Below are 21721 nucleotides of genomic sequence, written 5' to 3'. Positions count from 1 at the left end.
AGCAAAACCATGTTACTGTAATTATACATGGGAGCCTAAGAGATGGAGACACCATACTCCTTCATCCTCAGTCACAAAAAAACTGTTTATTGCACATCATGGGACCTCCTTTGCCAGTACCAAAATATACTGATAGGGTTTTTCCCCTTTTTTCTGGCAACAAACTGACAAACTGACACCAAAACTGGTGTCAGTTTTGTTGCCAGAAAAAAAGGGAAAAACCCTATTAGTATATTTTGGTACTGGCAAAGGAGGTCCCATGATGTAGCTGCTCACCCCGAGCTCTCATTACTCTGGTAGTGCGTTGTCTTTGAACTGTGCGCCTTTTGGCGTCATCTGGTCGAACACCATATGAGACTAGGCTCCAAAGAAAGCTGTCTCTGGTGTGGACCAATCAGTTTCAAAGACAATGCATAAATTATCAGAGTATTGTTTTTTGTTTGCATTTGACTGCAAGTATTGTGGTTAATGTAAGCATGATTCCTTGCAAAAGTTGTCAGTTTTGTTGCCAGAAAAAAGGGGAAAAACCCTATTAGTGTGTTTATTGCACAGTTCATAAATACTTAAAATGAAGTAGGGTTAATAATATCCTAATGTGTACGTGGCATAGCAGCACGTTTTGAAATACCATACTCTGAATTGAAATACAAAACCATGCAGCAAGCTCTGCCATGTTTTATTATAACCCAGAAACAAATATATAGAACAGAATTAAACATCACTTATCCCCAATAAATAATCACCGGTTCATAATTTAGGATTTTTAAATATTAACTTAGCAAATACCATAGGGTCGTCATTGCCCGTATAAAAAAGTATAGGCTTAGACATTCAATCCATTTCAATATGTACAAAATACATTATCTGCACATTAATAGTCCAAGTACCATATTACAAAATACCTTATTTAAACAGCTAATCCCCTTCTTACACTGTCAATGAATTGCAAATAGTTCAACACGATTCATTCCTGCTTTCAATATCTGCAGCACCAGCCAAACGGTTCATGCCCCAGGGGTCAGTATTCAATATTACTTGTGTTGCAGTGGTCACCTTTAGTCATCAAAGGTATCCAGCAAGATGTTCAGTTTATCGCAAGTGCCCTTATATTGAATTTAATTAAAATGTACGCATTTTCATTAAAAGAAAAAAAACTACAGCAAAAATAAAAAAAAAGTTGACTTGCTGACTGATGTACTGATGTTTAATGGTTTATTGAGTTACCACAATAATGATTACTGATACTTCCAGCCTAAATCTATGTTTTTGGATGTTTGTTTTATCATGCTATGGCTTGCTTTGGTTAAATTAGCCATATGTATTCAAGGCCAAACCTAGACTGTTTAGCAGCGACTTGACTTACTCTAGCCTGACTTTCAGAGGGTCCATTCCAAAGGATACATTTTAAAACCCTTTCTTTCAAATTTCAGCAGCCCACAATCGTTGAAGCAAACTGCAAATGTAGTCTATAACCTGTTGGTTCCTTAAGACACACACAAACACAATATAGTTCTAAAGTTCCAAAAAATGTCATCTACTTTTTAGACATTTCATATCTCGGTTAAGACCATAGAAATGTCATCCATCGGCATCAAACAAACTATACTGCGTGAGAAATATCAAACCAGTGTGTAAGACTTTGAGTAAACATTAGCACCAGGCTTCTGAGGCCTGCTGGGTCCAGCTAGGCCTTGCTCATCTATCGAGTCTCTAGAGCCTGAAGGTCTGATGGAAGGGTTGGAGCCATGACGATGGGCCGCGTTGGCGGGAGGCGGTAGAGGAGGCCCTTCGGAGGAGGGCGGTGGCGCGTTGGCTGGCGGGAAGGCAGGGTGGACCGGTGCAGGTTGTTCTCTGCCAGCGCTTGAAGCAGGTGGCTTGGGGAAGCTGGCCTGCGGTTCGGGGATGTTGCTTCCGCTCGCTTGGGGCACGGCGACCTCCCGCGGAGCCGCCACCTTCCCGGCAGCCCCTTCCCTCTTCACGTAGACTGGGAGGTTACAGTAGTCTCCTGCAAACAAGTCTGCGTCACTTTGGTGCACTGTCCGCAAAAGCAATCACAGTCGCTATTCGGTGGGCAATTCAGTGCGAGGTGATTACTCTGTCAACGTTCGTGCAGGTGTTCCTCGGAACACAATAATAATAATCAAAGAAGGTTAAGGTGCAGCCCTGCAAATTGTCGCTCTTGACACTACTGGCAGAAAGGGCGCTCCGCTCCAATTAGCACGGTTGGCTACGTATGGTGCGAAAGAAGTTCAACGTACATACACACGTACAACGCAAGCGAGCGTCTCTAGAGGGTGTTTGGCTTGCTCATCCACACCGGCCAGACGTCTCGGAAGAAGTGGGAGCAACCACACTTTAACCCATCACACGCAACCTGTCGATCGACTTTTGTGGACCCATTTATGTTGCTGGGAGGACAGGGGGGGTGGGTGGGGGGTGAGATTGTAATCATGACCCCCTTTATTTACGCCGTCATGCTTGGAGATTAAATACAACCACCAATCTATGAATTTAAAGTCCAGTGCGTTAACTACCCATGCCAGCATCCACAAAACAGGAATGAAGTATGATAATTGGTTTTTTACCCTTCTATCTGGCAACAAAACTGACACCTTTTTTTTACAAGGAGTCATGCTTACATATACCACAATACCTGCAGTCATAATGCAAACAAAAAAACATAACTCTGATAATGTGCACTGTCCTTGAAGTTGATTGGTTCACACCCGAGACGGCTTTCCTTAGAGCCTAGTCTCACATGGGTTGGGACCAGATGACGCCAAAAGGCGCACAACTCAAAGACAATGCACCATCAGAGTATGAGAGCTCAGGGGTAAGCATTTACACCATTGGAATCTCATTTTTTTGCATTATGACTGCAGGTATTGTAAAAAAAAGGTGTCAGTTTTGTTGCCAGATAGACGGGTAAAAAAACTATTATCATATTTTTACTGGCAAATGAGGTTCCATTGGAGGAATGCAGTATTCACAAAATGCTGAGAGGTAAATCATGCAGGAATATGGAGGTCCTCATCAAGTAGTGGCCAGAAGGTGGTTATAAAATGTCATGCTGATGTAAACAATAATGCCAAAATCATGTTGACTCCACATTTTCCAAGAAAGTTTTATATAGCAAGGCACAATACTCTCTCTGTGTATAAGGAATGGTCAAAATGTTTTGAGAATATAATACTGTACAATCATAGTGCCAATCGCACGCTTGATTAAATACAATGTCAACAGAGATTACAGGACTAAGCTGAACGATGAAGTAACATTTACAATGTATTGTACTCTTTGATAACCCGATCCAGAAATCATGTTGTGAGTCGCTTAAATAATGTAGTGGGGTGGAGCGGTGGTGCAGTGATTAGCGCACTGCACTGAGAACCTGGCCACAGCTAACATTGAGCCTGCAGGCTCTGCCTTTGCCAACCCTCTGCACTGACCAGCAGTGGTGAAATATGGTCAAACAACCCCCAAAAATCAACACAGCATATGGAGGCCTTCACCCAGCAGTGTATTGACAAAAGATCTTCGTGTTCTTATTTTTACGTTGTTAAATATGTACAACGTATGTATGTTGAACTTTGTTCGTACCATACGAAGTCAACCATGCTAATTGGAAGTGCAGGGAGGGGCACAACAAACTAAAGACAAAAAGCACTGAAGGAAATTAGTGTTTAATCTTGATGTAAAAGTGCACAGCACCCGGTGGCTTCCTAATATAGGAAGAAGCATTCCAGACGCCCGCCGAATAAATTTACAGCACAGCGCCATTGGAGCAAGGGCAAGGCAGTGGCCAAACGGGAAGCCGAATTTATCGGAAACTAAGCGAACAGTGGTGGCCCAAATGCCCCGACCTCTGGTGGGGGCAGTGCCAAAGCCGCGGATGAAGGAGGCTCCGTCAGTCACAACACAAGGGGCGCAAGGCAGAGGTCGCAACCGGGTATCCGATACCCGTACCCTACCCGATACCCGGCTACCCGTACCCGGCCGGGTACGGGTACCCGTTTGCGACCCTGGTGCGGCCGGGTATGGGTACGGGTAGACCGTGAGTCACTGGTGAGTAACTGTTTGTCACTCATTTCCCAACGTCTTGTCTCTTCTCACAATTCAAGTTCCTAGAATCAACCCACCCGCGCCTGCAACATGGCTTCATCCCAGAGGTCGCAATCAGGTACCTGATACCGGGTATGGTACGGGTAAAGGCCGGGTACGGGTTCGGGTACCCGTTTGCGACCCTGGTGCGGCCGGGTACGGGTAAGGAATCAAAACCCGTTTGCGACCTCTGCAAGGGGCGCAAGGTGCCGCTGGGTAGGGGGAGAGGGGGGGATCACGTGACGCGTGGCTCACATTTGCAATGTTACCTGCACGGTGCGCAATGGGCATGGCCATGCTTCCCTGGTTCGTGCTCGCCACCTGCGGTTTGGGCGGAGAGGCGGTGAAGCGACAGATGCCCGACTCGCTGGGCGTGCTTCCAGACGTGAGGCTGTCTCCGCCGGGCTCGCCGCCCGTACCCGCCGTGCCGCCCGTCAGCCGCTGCTCCGAGGATGTGTCGGAGACGAAGCACTCGGTGATCTCGAAGGTGGCGTTCTTGAGCTGCTCCTCCATCCGCGCGTGCTCGTACGCTCGAGCCAGCTCCTCGTAAGTGGACGACGCGCTCTCCGTCGACACCATGCTGTTCCGGCCCTTGTCTGCGCGCAGCATCGAACAGCGGGTAATGTCATATAATTTAAGAGGCTATATGTGGCTTGCCCCCCCCCCCCCCGTACCGAAATGTACAATTTTGGTACATTTGCGAAATGGTGGCGGCACTGGCTGAAAATGTGCTTCTGAGAAGAAGAAAAAAACGGATTCTTGGAAACGTAACGGTGGTACAATTTAAACGTGATATGCGGCATATCATCATTTGTTGTGTTCCACTAAGATACAAAAAGAAATACTACACCTGCCTACATATAACCTACCAGATTGTCTCATATTTATATATTGTTCTTGAAGACCACTGCGAAGAGAATAATGGAAAATGTAGAGGTCAACCCAACCGTGTGAGAAAGCCAGACTTGGGAAAGGTTTTTCTACCATTGACCACATACATACAATTTCTGGAAATGAATATAAAAAATCACCATGTCTGACTTTAATCAGGTATGGTGATATATATTATCACTGTGTTTACAGTGGTGCACATTTTACGTGCAGTCATCCAGGATATCACAAAACAAGGCCTCAATAAATAAATGCAGAAAATGTACGGATTTTATTCTCTAAAAATAGAACAGTTACACTCCGATTTCACAAAAAAATTGAATTAAATACAAATCAGAAGCAGAAATGTGACACACTTTTGCCAAAGTTATTAAAAGGCGACATTTGAAGATATTTCTGAAAAGTAGACTTGAGATATGAAGGCGTGAGCATAAATTAAGTGAGTATCAACAATCTCAGATTTTCTGACGATATCGTTATCATAACAACCAATGGAAATCAACTGGAGGTAATAATTACATAAACTTAACACAGAAGGCTGAGAAGTTGGGAAAACATTTTTTTACGTGAGGAAAACTAAAGTTCACTGAACAAGAGAAAAACAAATGGTGGAGGAATACAATCATAAAATACGACAACTATCTAGAAAATTATTGAAAGTAGACTGGGATCAATATGATTAAATAAAGAGGTGAGTTATTTTGTAAAAAAACTGAAATTGATAACGAAAAGCAACATACCATTATGCCTAAAAAGTGTGTATTGCCCGCTATGGATATATGGATCAGAAACATTGACACCGACAAATGAAAATGAAACAGATGTTAAAAAGTGCCACGAAAAAAAGCAATGCAGAAATGCATCCTGGGAATTACGCTCACCGACAGAAAAAGGAACAAATGGCACAAAAACAAAACCAATTCAGCGACATCACATTGACTGTTAAGAAGGACAAGTAGCCTTGGGCCGGATACATCGCTGTCAGGGATGATGGCCAAAAGATGAAAATAGTGTTGGCTTGGCAAAGCAGGGGAGGAAGATTGTTGTTCCTGAGAAAATGATCAAGGCAGAGATGGAGTGATGAGATCAGCACACACAGCAGCTGTATAATCTAGACAAACTGATGTTGTAATTTCTTTCAAAGTAATTCCTACACGTACATACATAGCGGGGTGTGTGGTGGCACAGTGGTTATAGAGCACTGAGCTATAAACCCATTGACCCAGAGTTCGATTTTTTGGTCACAGCTAATGTCAGTGATGAGTGATATCTGAAGCAGTCCCACCCACCCCTTCACAAAAGCCACACTGACCAACGATGGTGAGGTATGGTAAGGCAACAAAGTCACACGATCAACACAGCGTAGGCAGGCTCGCAATCACAGCGGTGAAGCGTTAAAAGGCTTAAAATAAAAAAAATAAGTAATATAAATAATACATTACAGCCGAGTGCCAAGATTTAAGGCACATATGTTAAATGTTAAATATTGAACATGGAAATGAAGATGATTTTTTTGTACTTTGCAATGACATTTTATCAGGGATCCACTCGAGGCTGCAGTCCACGTAATCACGAATCCACCCGGCCATTTGCTTTGCGTGACCTTCGACTGCACAGGATGGAAATACGAGACACACGCAGGCACGAAGCTCAGCACCTAACCTCCCCCCCCCACCCCCCTTTGCCTCCCCTTGGCCACGAGTGAACAAAAGTGCCCGCCTGGCGTGCAAGCTACCTGTGTCCTGAGAGGGACTGATGCTGTAGCTGTCGCTCTCGCCTGTGCGTGGCGTGATGACTCGGCAGTCGGCTGCCCGGGGCGTGATCACGCGGCAGTCCGGCGGCAGCGTGCGGGCGCAGGCAGATCCCTGTAGGCGGCTCAGGGTCCACTGGCTGGCGTAGCGGCTCCGAGGTGGTGGGGGCGGGTGGCGCACGTGCTTGCGCGACACTGGGTCTGCAAAGTGGCCGAGCGTCAACCGGGGAAAAGAGGCTTAAGTGGACGCGGAGGTGGGGGGGCTTTCGCAGCCAATGTCTTATTGTTATCTTCTTGGTTCTTTCGGTAAAGTCACGTAGAATGGAAATAATAAAATAATAAAAGTAAAACATAATAAAATATAATAATTCTCACTAATTCTCTCATAAAAAGAATAATATTTTTTATTATTTTATTATTTCCATTCTATGTGACTTTACCGAAAGAACCAAGAAGATGAAATCCCTGCAGTCACGAAAGCTTTAAATCGAAAAGTCTTATTGTTAGTTATTATTATTATTCACAAGCGATTTTTCTGGGTCTTCTACTTTTGTATGGCATGCGCGGGGCAGGGAGGGGAGCAACAGTTTGTATAGATGATGTCAAAGTTGAATGTTCAGGTCCTTCAAGCAATCCCAGGCTGCAGTAGAGGCTGCTCTGATTGTAGCGATACCGCCAGGGTGTGCTGCGCCTGGATGATGGCGCAAATCGTCGGCGATGTGTTTGACGATTTGGGGCTCTCTGCCACACACAGTCGCAAGCTTGCGATTCCTTGATTTTTCCATTTATGGAACAACGCACACGATACCGCACGTCCTCCAGTGCTGTGTCCGAGCGCGGTTTAGCGAGGTCCAGAGCCGTCGTGAGAAGAGAGAGAGAGTCTCCGGTACTTCCAGATCATTACGTGGCCTTCGGTTATGGCCGCTTAACGATCTGGCCAAATGTGTTTTTTTTCCGAATTTCTGGATTTTCCTGAAGATGCTTGATACGCTTTCAAGCGAAACGTCACGTCTCATTGTTACATTTGGTTACAAGCTGAATGCTTCTAAACGTGGCAATTTAGAACATTCGGATTTTTCGGGTGGTTGAGGGTCTTTCTGACAAAACTTTGGCCAGATTATTACCGTGGCCTATCCCAAAAATCTAGAGTGAATGAAAGGAAGCACTTTTGCTTTTTCCGGTGAGATTGGAACGTCACATCAGAACTGTGAACCTTTACGATACTTTCACTGAAATCGTTCATCTTGTACAATTGTTAAAACCAAACATATCAAATATTATTTCTAAAGATAAATATCTAAAAGCCTGTCTGGGTTTGTTGTACTGAGTCACGAGCATTCTACTTTTTTATTTTTTCTGACACTGCGCTGGCAGTGTACGGATACAAATTACAAAAACTCAAACCCTGCCGTTGCCCAAAATGTCACCAATTGTCTATATATTTTTTTCCTCTTAGTGCTGTGTTTTCACAAATTCTCACCCTACTGTTGCTCTCTTAATACATGTTCTGGTTGTACCACGTGTGCTTGGCACGAACAACGCGGCTTGCCGAACAACACGTGGCACAACGCGAGAACACATCAGAGGGCGAGACTGCACAAATGCAAAAGCCAATGCATTAGCATCATTATACTCCTATTAATGTATTGATAGATGTTTTTCATTGTGTGGGTAACTCAAGAACCAAACGTGGTTTAAAGGATGAGCATTAATAAAAAATCAGCTAATACAAATTTGGGATTTTGAGCCTTTGCTTAGTAACGTGATAAAAAGGCCCTCAATATTAGTGGAACACAAACACCATCATATGCTCTCTTCACATTAACGCCTGTGAATCAAACTAAACTAAATCAAAATAAATTGTGACCCGTTTGTCTGAGAGGATGTCCATGAATCATCATATTCCATACATCATTAATTATAATTAGACACGGTTTAAAGAGCTGTTTGTTGAAACGTTGTGAACATATTCCTTATATATGTGTGTGTGTGTGTTTTACATTCGCTCAAGCTCTAGGGGTTTTCACGGCCGCATTTACAGGCGTTTTAAAAACAACCGCACCTGAGATTCTGGTGAGCACCTGGGAGGCTCAAGAATTACGGTGAGCGGTGGTGCAGCGCTGAGCGCTACGCTCCCGGCTGTGACCCGGGTTCGACTCGCGCTCGCGGCCAACACCTGTGACGAATTTCTGAACGGGTCCTGGGCCTCCCCTGGGTCGACGCAGCCTCAAATGAGTACCTGGTGCGGTGTGGTCGGGCGTGGTGTTGGCCAACCATCCCCCTTCGTGTGCTGTGCCGGCGTTCATAGGTGCTCGCTTACATGACTTGCCCCAACAGTCTGTCAAGACTATACGGGTGATCTGTGTCTTTGTGCTTTTGTCAGTTTTATTGACCTAGCTCAAACTGTTGTCTAATTATGCGTTCGATAAAAGTGAATGATACCATTATGGACAAGCTGCGTTTTTCACCTCAATCACTTTCAGTGCTGTTTGCTGTAAATGCCACTCCTTTGCCAATTGTAGGAAAGTTACGTTCGAATTAACTTGTTTTTAATCAGCCGGATGCCACTCAGATAATGAACATTGCTTTCCAATGGATCTCGACTTGATTAAAAGTAACGAAGCACATGATTGAGCACGCTAAGAAATTAATACAAGTAAGTGCTCATTTATTTAGATGACACATCTATTGATGTGTTTGTTCAAAATATATATTTATTTTGATTACCAAGTTAAGTGCCTCTTTCTGGATACCACATTAGATGATACAATGTGGCATTTATGTACACGTAATTAACAATACGTGCCTTAAATTGGCCAGTAATACTCTACATATTCAGCTTGGTTGAATGCTATGTTAATCTGCTATTACATTTACAAACTATGATTAACAAACCCATTGGCTCTGCCAACAGAAAAAGCACTCGGTGATGTCCGGAAACAATCAAATTTTTAGGCACTAATGTGACACAATTAGGGGCCATCCATTTAGTACGTACGCATGGAGGGGGTTAACCCAAATGTGTACGCTTGCGTATGGGGGGTCTACTGATAATGTACGTACGCACAGGAAACGGGGGGGGGGGTGAAACCTCGATAATAAAGATTCGGGGGGGAGTAAAAAGTGCGCGTGTGTACAGGGAGGGGGGGATGGGTCAAGTTTTGACAGATTTTTGCGTAGCTACTAAATGGATGGCCTCTTAGCAATAGCATTCAAGGGGGGGGGGGGGCGGAGTTAAATAAAAAACAGCACCTGCAGCATTTAGCTGACACTAATTTGACAGAAATGTGTTCAACTTAGATAATTGCCACCTATTAAAGCACGGCGCTGATGGAAAAGTGGTCGGAGAGCAGAAAGAGAAAACAAGCGAGCTCAGCTCTGAAAAGCCATTAAATGTTTAATTAAATGTAGGAACTCTGCTTAGTTGAAACGACCACCCTAGAGGGGGAAAAAAAGCTAAGGATGGCTTTGAGAAATCTAAAATAGTTCATTTCGCTTACGAGGCCTAAACTACTGTATTTACATGACAGCAAACCGATAAAAAAGAGTCTCAATGAGCTCACTGCAGGCCTGCATTGAAGAAAAACAAGTGCTAAAATATCGAAATGCGTCTACAGCGATGCAAAGACTGAAGCCGCACTGTCATCTGTCTAACGTCACGTAAACTAACCAACACACACCGCCGAATGTCACGCATTTCGGATGTCCCCAGACATTCATTAATTCTGTAATTTTAAATTAAAATTATTTATCGCTCCACTCGCAGGTGCTATTGAAAGTGTATGGCGACACGCAAACAAATCCGATATTTGAATTCCACGGTGTGATAAACACGCGCAGCATACGGACATCGCAGCACAATTGATCAGAGTTGACAATATCAATCCAAGGAAAGGCACAAAGATAAAGATTTCCCCTCCGTATCGCCTGTAACAGACTGTAAGGGCTGTTAGCGAGCACCTATGAAGGCCGCACGGTCAAGATCACACCAGGTTGCCTTTGTCTCCCCTGTGGCGATGTTTTTACACACCGCACCAGGTAATGATGTGAGGCTGAGTCGACCTAGAGGAGGTCCAGGAACGGTTCAAATAATCGTCAAGGGTGTTGGCCGTGAGCGGGAATCGAACTCGGGTCGCTGGGTTAAGTAGCGCAGCGCTGCTAACCGCTAAACTACCGCTCAAAGTTGACGATATAAATACAAAGAATAGGCACAGCACCTCCCACCACAGATGCACGCATGTCAATGTACAGTATTTCATTTCAAATCAGATTAGTGGGACCTCATTAAAAGCAACAGTGTGAGAAACCTGCCATAGGGTATTTTTAAAAAGTATTCTTCTTCTCCCCCAGTAGGCATAATTAAGACTTGAGATATTTAAGTACTGGTTCTGTCATTCATTTGTAGATTATCTCTGCCCCAGACATATGTTTTTGGTGTCTAAAAAAAAAAAGTCAGAGCAAACCCTTACTTTATTATTTGTGTTGTTGTTGTAAACTGTGATTGAAAGCAGACACAGTCGTGAATGTGAGCGGGCCAAAATAGTCCACCGATTGAGGAAAAGCATTAGAATGTCAATGCTAATTTGATGGACCAAAAAGTTACGTTTGTTTCTTCAGCAAAATAAAGTACATTTTCAATTAAATTAACAGAAGGCTTTTGGATAAAAAAAAAATTCTCACTTTCCTATATATATTGTGTATATATGCACATTCGCCAGAGCAGCCAGTATTAAATGACAACATATTTACGACACAAAAAATATATTCCAAATGTAATTATAGGGAATATCAAGTCAATTTGATGTGAGGCAGTGCCTATTAAGGCTGGTACCAAATGTATACAGTAGTCAGCACTATGCCCGGCCACTTTGTGCCTCCCCATGCTGCTGTTCATCATCAGTGCTCACTGCTCATGAAAGACCAAATCATGGGAGGTGCAAGCCAGTCCCACACAGCAATTACAAATGGTGTGCATGGTCAGAAATAGAATGCAGGTTTATTCCTGGCCATGCCAACAACTCTGCCTTCCCTCCTTCCCACAGATACACAAAGAGACAAAGATCCTCCGTATATCCATGCAGAGTGGTGGGGGAAAATACTGTTTGTGAGCACACGAAAAGACTCAAATGGGGGACGAGAGAGCGACGTGACTAGCACCATGCCAGACTACCAATATCTAACCATTTCTGATGTTTACACACATGACCTGGTACTAATTTGAGGTTGACTCAACCTAGAGGAGGCCTAGAAAATGTGCAATGCCACTAGCCAGTGATGTTAGCTGTGGTTGGAGATTAAACCCTGGGTCACCGTGTTTGTGGCGCAGGGTGAAAAACACCGTGTCACCGCTTGCCACGCACCAACATAAACACGCGTGCACACACACATACAACAAAAGACAAATATTCCCCGTGTAGCCTATAACAAACTGTTGGGGCAAGTGCTGTTAGCGAGCACCTATGAAGGCTAGAATGGCATATGGGGTAGGTGGCCAGCACCACACCCAGCCGCTTTTGTATCCCCAGTGCTACACACGGCACCGGATACTCATTTAATGCTGAGTGGACCTAGAGCTGGCTCAGGACCAGTTCAGATATTTGTCACTGATATTGTCTGAGAGCAGGAATCAATCTCAGGTCGCTGGGGTTCGTAGTGCAGTGCGCTAACTACTGAACCACCACTGCCCACACACATTAACAAAGACAAAGATCCCCCGTATAGCCTTAACAGACTTGGGGCAATTGCTATTAACGAGCACCTATGAAGGATGGCACGGCACGTGACGAGGTGGGTGGCCAACACCACGCTCGGCCGCCTTTGTCTCCCCAGTGGCAGTGTTTACACACTACACCAGGTACTCATTTGAGCTGAGTCGATCTAGGGGAAGCCCAGGACTGGTTCAAATAATCGTCACTGGGTGTTGGCCGTGAGCGGTAATCAAACTCGGGTGTTTGAGTTCATAGCCCAGCACACTAACCGCGACACTACCGCTCCCCGCACACATACACAGAACAACACACACACGTACTTGTGCCCGGTCGTGTGTTGGAGGTATCGATGAGCGTGTCGACGGGTCCTGCAGCTGGAGCTGGGTGAGGGTGAGGATGGGGGTGAGGGTGGGGGTGCGGGTGAGGATGGGGGTGAGGATGGGGGTGGGGCAAGGTGTGCCCTCCGCTGTACGTCCGTGACTTCCCAGCCTGACTGTAATCGGAGTCCGTCAGGAGAATGGTGGACTTGTCGTCCCCCTCTGTGGCACAGCACACACACGGGGGGACGTTGCGTCGACAACGGCGGGACCGCAGCGGTGGTTGTCATCGCTAAGTTCACCCTCGGTGGCTAGCGATAGGGAGGCAATACATTCCCATGCAGAACCAAACGCAGGCCCCCTGTAAATATAGGACATTCAGACAGCAGCTATTCCCCCAGTAAAGAGATCTATTGTAAATATTCAATAAATGGCTAAATTATCAATACTCTGGCGCCCCACTAAGATACTGTCGACCACACAGCACAATTACCTCACTAGACAGGAGGTCCAAGAAGTCTTAAAATAAAAACCCCATTAGATTATTGCGACGTTCACACAATTTCGTTGCTGTTACTATGTTGTTACAATGTTGTTGCAATGTTGCTACTATGTTGTAACTATGTTGCAACAGCACTTCTGTTTGTTATTTTTCCCTCGCACTGCTCAACTTTAAAATCCCCCCCCTGATACCATTGTCTATTCTCCCAATCTCTTACAGGCCTGCTCAATTTTATGAAACGTGTTAACTCTTACCTATTACATCTTTGATAGTGCTGTTTGTTGCTGGCCGATTGATGTTTTGGGCCTCTGGGCCTGTGATCGGCGACAGTGATTGAAAATGAGAAATAAATCAATGCCAACATTACGTACTTTTTTTAGCAGAAAAAAATGTAAACATTTTGACGCCATTCTCCTGTTGCATAAACGCCTCTCTTTTGGTTCACCGACACAATTTTTGACATATTTACACGACTAGGTTAAAGCAGAGTAAATAATGTAAAAGTAAAAGACTTTTTTGAAATGAATGAAAATATGATTGCCTCGATCGCACACAGGCTTTCCTTCAGCCCCATCCTTCTGGATTTGTAAAAAAGAAAAAACGCCATTAAACTGTGATATACACAAACTGTGTGCGGTCTTCATCATGTTAATTCGGGCACTTTGGGAAATGTTCTTTTGGCTTTCTAATACGGGTTTTTTTTTGGGGACCAAAATTGCAATGATTAAATCTTATACCCCCAAGGCAGCGTGTTAGTTGGCACAAGTCAGTGCAATTGCTTGGTGTTAAATTAGGGTAGTTGGCATCATGAATAAAAAACAACACATATGCCAAGAAGACACACCTGGGGGCAGGACATGCATTAAATAAACAATGTTGCACGAAAATGTCAAAATGCCAAGCCCATTGGCCAGGTGGGAACAGGACTGATACGTGATCAAGGTTACAACGTGGGCTGATGAACAGTTGGTACAAGCCCAGATCATTAAAGTAATTGAGCACCAACTGTTACACATCATTACAAGAATGTTAATTTGAATAAAGACCACAGTTGTTTGGACCACCTGCTCAGCTGTTAAGTATAACCAAGTGGGTTCTGTGCAAATTTCCGTTCTTTAGAAAGTTGTGGTTATGTTGAAATACTAAGTTAGTATTCAAGAAGATGAGGAAACATGTTGACCCATAAATTATCTAGTTCTTGGCTTTATACAAGATTATAGCATCCCCCAAGCAAAAAAATCATTACAAATATTTACAAAGTTATTACTGTCAAATTAGTAGGTTATAATGAACACCCAAAATGATACATAAATAATACTGATTATGAAAAAGGACACTACATGTTTCACAATTGCATGAACATATTACCATAATTAAAAAAAACACATTCTCATTTGATTATCCACTTCTTGCCAATAAGATGACATTAAGCATATAATCACCAACTCACAAATGATGGTCATCACTGTTTAGCAAATCACTTGGCAACACAAATATTCAAAATAGGAAAACAAGGCAAACATTTATTTTCCACAATGTTAAATAATGTAAACATTTTGTTGTGAGCTTTTCCCCCTATTCTGAAATATTCTAACAAATATCCTGCAAATAGTTACCTCAAGTGAAAACCACTTGCTACAATATTTACATAAATCGAACAACATTCTATAAGCAAATAGAAATAAATGTCCACGTAACTGTGAATGTAAGTCCTTCACATATATAGATGTGAAGCTACGAATAGCTTCCACAGATGCGGCAACATCTACCATTTACAACTCTAAAATCTGTCATCTCTACCTTGCCCTAATTGACCTGAGATATTTCCACAAGTGTACAGCACTTCAATCATCTATTAGAAAACATTGCAAATTAAGGTCGGATCGGATGCCTGACATTTACAACGCGGTTGGGTCCGCGTGCGGCGAAAACTAACGGGCAGCGTGGGGACCCAGAGCTGTGCGCGATGGCAACAGATGACGCACTCGCTGGGTCGACAAAGTCCCTTGAAAAAAAACCACGCCGTTATCGTTTGCCTGCGCTGGCATTTGCTGCGCCCTGTGTTTCGGCTTGCCACTGACCGAGCTGCTCCGTGCTGTCCTTGTTCTCAATCAGAAGCTGCCCCCGGGGGACGTCGATGTGGATGCGTGGAGTCTGCTGCTCCCTTTTCACCGGCGTGTCCACGGGGCGCGAGTTTTTGCTGCAAACGAGAGGCGCGCGCCAATTCAGTTGTGCAAAGATGGATTTTTCTCGCCAGGAGCAGGTGAGAGCATTGCAGCGAGAAGGAAGGATGAAATCAACAATACAAAAGCGCAAGAGTGTAAACAGAGTAATGCATCTTTACTCCTTATCTGAACAGTCAGGTGTATTTTTTTTTACACGAGACTGTTACACTGAATATCACTTTTTTTATGAGGGTCCTACTTTTGAGATGTATTCTTTGAGAGAGGCCAAGAAAAATGTTTTTGGTGGAGCTGAATATCTATATTTTCACTAAATTAATTGCTTTTTGGATATATTTAATGTACACATGTTTTAGAAAATTCATGCCCAGAATGCAAGGGAGCAAAAGGTTGCCACGAGCACAGTCGGCAGTTGACTGACATGGCCGAGGGCACGGGTTCACCGGCGGCTTCAGTCCACACTCTTCTCTGCTAGTGGTGACCTCGTGCTCTCCTGTTTTTGGATATCAATCATCTAACACAAATGTAATTGCATGGGTTCACGGACCGTCTCAGTCCACCACGTGCTCGGCTATTGAAGACCTTGTGTTCTCACGTCGGGTCCAGCTTTCAGAGGTTTTACCTCTGTAACCTGGGTTTAAATGTAAGCCGGCGAATGTTCTAGGGCGCTAAGCCCTGTCAGCTCTAGCAGCCTGCCGCCTATGGATGTGTTGGTCATTTCTGATTGGGAGGAACACTCGCATAGATTGGCAACCTACTTACTGTGCTGCAACGTACAGGCATTTCACTGTCCTCCAGGTTGGTGTCTTAGTAACAAATTGACTCAGTACACTTTGGTTACAAGAATGCACACTTTTTTTGAGCCATTCTCGAAATCACTTTCAGGTAATATTGTATATTGTACAACGGTAGTGTGTTTTTCTCCCCGCAAAGCAATGTGCTGTAGTAACTAAGATTTTTTTTATGGAGAGAGAAAAAAAAACAATGAATGCTGCAAAAAAAACTTAATATAAATTACTAATCTGTTTTATGTAGTCATTACATTATTATTTGAACTGCTTGCCAGATTTCCCGATAACCTGCGCGGCGCGTGCATTTAATAGAAATGAAGTCATGCTGGAAAATCAGTTTACCCAAATCTCCTGGAGTGACATTCAGAGCAAGAATAAAAAAGGGACGTAAGTGTGAAATAAGGAAGGAATTACGTTTTGAACGTGGCAATAACTTAATTGGTGTTTTCATAACAATTCGTTTTTTTATGATTGCGCACCAAATGTGTTATCTGCCACACACACAAAAAACAAAGCTTCTGGGGTGAATGCCCGGGGAAAATCATAAAGCAGTTCCTAGTCTATTGAGAAAAATTGTGGAAATGAGAACGACATGCAGACCCCGTTGTCTTTCTTTCCGTCGAAGGGATAAGTGACATCAAAGCAACACTAATCACCATCAAGAGAACAAGGAAAGTATCCTCAGTGGATCTGGTTACAGAAGACTTCGTGATCAAACGGGAAATATTCCTGAGCAGTTACCTTATCAGCATCTCCGCAAGACTTTTCGCATCTGTTAAAGCATAACATAAAGCAGAGCAAAGTTAAAGTGACATTTAATAAAAAAAAAGAACAACAACAAGGAAAGCGATTCCAAAAAAACATGTAGCTCGTAATTAAATCGAGTATTGAATTTGTTACGAAGCCGCCATGTCAGTGTACATTATTATTGTGCATGGGAAATTACTCTTTCGTGCATTTGCATTGGGAAGTGGCTGCACCGAACCGAATCAATGTATGAGGAAGCTACAAATAAAAAATATTTAAAGATACTTTTTTTTTAAACACGCTTTCATGAAATGTACTGTCCGAGCTGCCCTTCTCCCTGCCCCCTTCCCCCATCGCCCCTCCCCTCCTTCCACATCCCCCGCCCCTGGGCGTGGCTCCCCGAGGCTTGCTGTGACGTAAGGGACCACGTGGTGATTTACAGGCAACGTGAGTTGAGCGTGGACAATTAAAGCCGTAAAAAAGATTGTTTAAAAATATTTACTTTTAATTTTCAATTATAGAATATAGTATTCTCATCAGTATGACATACCTATACGAAGTTTGCAGTCGATAGCACATTGAGAAGTGTGTAAAAATTGAGTTACAAGATTTCTTTTTTGAGGATACGGCAGCGTGTAATAAAAACACGAGGACTCCTGAGACAAAAACACGTGAAAATAATTCTCATTCGCCGACAGCATGACGCCACCTTGGAATCACTTTCGAATTATATGCGTGCAACGAAGCCATGATGGTGCCCTGCAGAGTTCATATGGAAACACGTAAAAGATAAATAGCAATAGTTGTAAATGTACACTTTGTACTCACGCATATCGCTATAATTGTTGTGTATACACAGTTCTGCATTTCCTGGAAGTCGTTCAAATTCAGTGGTTCTAAGAATGTATTTCCAATCATGACGGGCAAGGGACTTTAGTTTGTTAGTTTGCGCCCTGCTCTTAAAAACTCCGTCCCAAATCAAATCAACAAATGCACGTACGGTCACATCTTTTAAGTCAAAATAAAAACCATATTTGTTCATCCTTGAGCTGGCTTGATTGCCTAATGATCGTTATTATCGTCTGGGTTTTGTTGTTGTTGTAAAGACTGCATAAAGAGCACTATATAATAGTACAATTTATTGTAGTGTTTTCCATGAATACTCATATATAGTGTCCTGTGCTGCCTATTAAGGCCATCATCTACTGGGCCAATTAAGGCCACAATCATCGCTGGCAATTGCCACTGGCAAAGTTTGCCGTGGCATTTCCAATTGTAAAAATATTGTTGCCTAAAAAAGTGAAAAAAAAATCTGATTGCAGTTCTCCTTTGTGGGCAACTGGTTTGGTGACTTCCAATCAGATTGCAGAGAGAATTATTTTCATCAAAAACATGGCAGCTTCGTGACAATGGCTGAGTGGGATCTGGATGTGATGCTGTGTGTGTGATGTGGTGAGTTTGTACTGGTTTGGAACCTCCTGGTTACACCAGCCCACAGGGGATTATTGTGTCCATCCGTCGTGCAGGGAGGGGCTGGGTGGGGAGGGAGGAGCTGGGTGGGGAGGGGAGGGGCTGGGTGGGGAGGGTGGGGAGGGGCTGGGTGGGGAGGGTGGGGAGGGGCTGGGTGGGGAGGGTGGGGCTTGGTGGGGGTAAGAGGGGTGGGGCTGGGTGGAGAGGGGAGGGTGGGGAGGGGAGGGTGGGGAGGGGCTGGGTGGGGAGGGGAGGGGCTGGGTGGGGAGGGGAGGGGCTGGGTGGGGAGGGGAGGGTGGGGAGGGGCTGGGTGGGGAGGGTGGGGAGGGGCTGGGTGGGGAGGGTGGGGAGGGGCTGGGTGGGGAGGGTGGGGCTGGGTGGGGGTGGGAGGGGTGGGGCTGGGTGGGGAGGGGCTGGTCACCCCGTGGTGACCTTATAAAACTCAACGTTTAACCTACTCACGCTGGCTTGCGGAATACACCACGCCGCCGTTGACCCTGGCCATTGACCGAGCAACCCAACGTTCCTACCAGCTCCCTCCGCAGGAATGTGTTTAAGCAGACACCCAGCTCCATGGGTTGCCCGCCAAGTTGCCACAGTTGCTCGTGGTTAACTTGTTGCTGATGACGGTTGCTGGCAACCGTTGCACTAACACAGCGGTCGGGAACCTATGGCTCGCGAGCCATATATGGCTCTTCCGGTGACGGCATATGGCTCCCAGACAATTTTGAGTTGAAAAAAATAATAATAAAAAAATAAAATCAGTTTGGAACTGATTTTAAAATACTTGTGATATTGCTTAATAATACTGTGCCATTTTAAAGTAAACAGAAATTTGTTTTGAAGATAACATTTCTCGGGTCACGGGTCCCGTGACCAGAAGTCGCATTAAAAGTAAGACATATTTAATTTATTATACGTTAAAAATACTATATGGCTCTCAATTAAATATATTTAGAAATATTTGGCTTTTATGGCTCTCCCAGTCAAAAAGGTTCCCGACCCCTGCACTAACACGTCCCTCAAGATATTGTGGGACTTACATTGCCTACCAATCCGGGTGATTCAATACATCGCTGCGAATCAGGGTGATGATGTAATTTTAGAATGAATTAGAGCTTTTGTTTGTTGTTTGAACCCAATGCAGGGGACTTAAACCCAATGCTAAAAACGTTGATTCTTACACGCGAAATTCTATTCCATGTATTGGAAGATGAATTAATATTAATTGATGAGTCGATGCATCATTATACCCAGCTTGCACATACTCATTAGAATTGCAAACATTTCCAGACAGTGTGTATAGTTATCTCACTCTTTCCATGTCACTGCAAGGTTATTCTTTATTGTCATCGTGTTTTGTTATTTTCGGTTATGCAAAGTATTTGTTTGGAACGTATAAAAAAAATCATCCTATGGACACAATTGGAAACAATAAACGTTGATGCATGCACAACCAGAGCCTCCATTTCTAGCAGTGATCAAGATTGTCGTGAATATGTAATCACATCCACGGCAGCGTCTGATTTGCATGGCTTATATTAATTCCGAGCACGTTACTTCTTATGGAATTACTGGGCAAATTCCACCTGTCAGATGCACATTCCAATTACAGGTTCTATTCTCAATCAAACAAAAAAAGTCTATAATAGTGTGGCCAGTGAGTAACTGGTGTGCGTTCTTGCATCCGTAAATTGCTGCCATCAAACTGCCTTTGATTCAGTAATAAGCAAAAAGGGTTCTAACTGCTTTCTAGTTCCCTTCCCAGTGAAGCACCTGTGCTGCTGGCATCATTGTGTAATGTGTGCATATGCAGGGGGCTGCCTCGATGGAATGGTTAGTACACTGCACTGTTCTAGAAGTCGCCGATTTCATATCATCTTCCCCGTACAAGGCAGTTGAAACAATGGGGCAGGTTTCCGAGATGCACAAAACAATTGCGACTGAGCAAATGAAGGTTGTGTTAAATAAATACGCAAAGGAAATAAGGAAGTTATGGCAGCTTGCTATATCGATAAATGTCAGGGGTGATGAGGAAAACAGTTCAGTGGTATAGTGTAACTCATCTGCTGAAGATTTTATATTAGTGCCACAATGGCAACCTCATGGCTCCAGTATAAGAAAACAAGAACATGCGAAATCACATTTTTCAGCAGCTGGTAATACATGGAAGTGATCAATTGATAAATGGAATTGTGGGGGCAATGCTTGATAATAATAAGAAAAAGAATGCATCAGTGTGGGAATCAAAACCAAAAACGATTCTTTTGGAAAGTTCACCATTTTTTCTTTCATGCAGCCATCTGGAACATAGCAGCCATGATCAAGTCAATGCTGTAGCGTTGCAATTATATCATTAGTGCACTTCTTACTCACTATGGTGGGATGCTGCCCCAGTGTGGTGCAAGTTTCTTAAAATCCCCCTCCACTTCTCTTCACCCAAAAGTATAAACGTGTACACCACCATTCATTGATTGGAAGATCGTAAAGTGTGGGTACTCCCACGCGAGACATCTGGCCATCGTGGAAGATTAGGACAAATATCCAGTTAGAGAAGTTCATCCTCGAGTTCCATCAATAGTGGAGGCCGCTGCACCCCGGCAGGGCTACCCCTTTTCCTTGGCTATTTACCCACTGTGTGGTTTGTGGGGGGGGGGGTGGTGTGCCTGAGCAGCTGGCGGTGGTCAGCGAGCCACTGCCACGTGCACACGGTTCCCCGCGGGACCGGCTCATGGCCTTGCGAGAACTAGGGGCGGCGCTTGCCTCGCAGACGCTTGAGCCTCTGCTGCCGCCGGCGGCGTCGGATGTAGACAAGCAGAGCCAGCGTGAGCAAGCCGAGGCCCAGCAGGCAAGACACGATGAGCAGCAGCCGCAGTTCCTGGCTCGGCGACAGGTTCTCGTTGTTCACCGTCACCGTCGCCTTCAGGAGTGGCGGGATGGTGCCTTGGGGTGGAGAAACGAGTTGGTGTCATGGCCAGGCGCAGTGTGTCGTGTTATGTTATTTTCTTCTTCTTCTTTCCCAAAGACAACGGTTTTTGTTCAACGTGTGAATGTACAACGCGCACTGACGAGGGCACGATCGCGGAGAGAGAGGCAAACGAATGCAAAAATGTACATGCGGTACAGATTTTGTGTTCGTGTAAACATAGTAAAAAAAAACGCTAATTGTGAGTGTATGGGTGGGTGGTGTTTTTGTTGATAAGGGGAGCAAGTTACATTGTAAACCGTGTAAAGAACATATGAGCAATTTTGTGGCAAACA

The 21721-nt window shown here is 44.3% G+C and overlaps 1 protein-coding gene across 2 annotated transcripts in view; it reads right to left on the bottom strand.

Moving 5' to 3' along the window:
* Positions 1-1273: 1273 nt before the first annotated feature.
* Positions 1274-21721, bottom strand: part of LOC133342054 (cell adhesion molecule DSCAML1-like) — a 181868-nt gene continuing 161420 nt past the window's right edge. Inside the window, exons 27-34 of one of the 2 annotated variants that reach the window (XM_061550959.1) lie at positions 21224-21403; positions 16985-17015; positions 15351-15469; positions 13524-13583; positions 12771-12989; positions 6728-6943; positions 4371-4697; positions 1274-2005 (exon numbers count right to left, since the gene is read on the bottom strand). In XM_061550959.1, the coding sequence (XP_061406943.1) occupies positions 1620-2005; positions 4371-4697; positions 6728-6943; positions 12771-12989; positions 13524-13583; positions 15351-15469; positions 16985-17015; positions 21224-21403 (1538 nt within the window). In that variant the 3' untranslated portion in view covers positions 1274-1619. The remainder of the gene's footprint in view (positions 2006-4370; positions 4698-6727; positions 6944-12770; positions 12990-13523; positions 13584-15350; positions 15470-16984; positions 17016-21223; positions 21404-21721) is intronic. The other variant, XM_061550960.1, reaches the window with a different exon arrangement.

The sequence above is a fragment of the Lethenteron reissneri genome, chromosome 13 (assembly GCF_015708825.2).
Source record: "Lethenteron reissneri isolate LAM-NWPU_2019-01 chromosome 13, ASM1570882v1, whole genome shotgun sequence".
NCBI classification, from domain to species: domain Eukaryota; kingdom Metazoa; phylum Chordata; class Hyperoartia; order Petromyzontiformes; family Petromyzontidae; genus Lethenteron; species Lethenteron reissneri.
The sequence above is the reverse complement of the archived record's forward strand: the minus strand, read 5'-3'. Positions and strand labels throughout refer to the sequence as shown.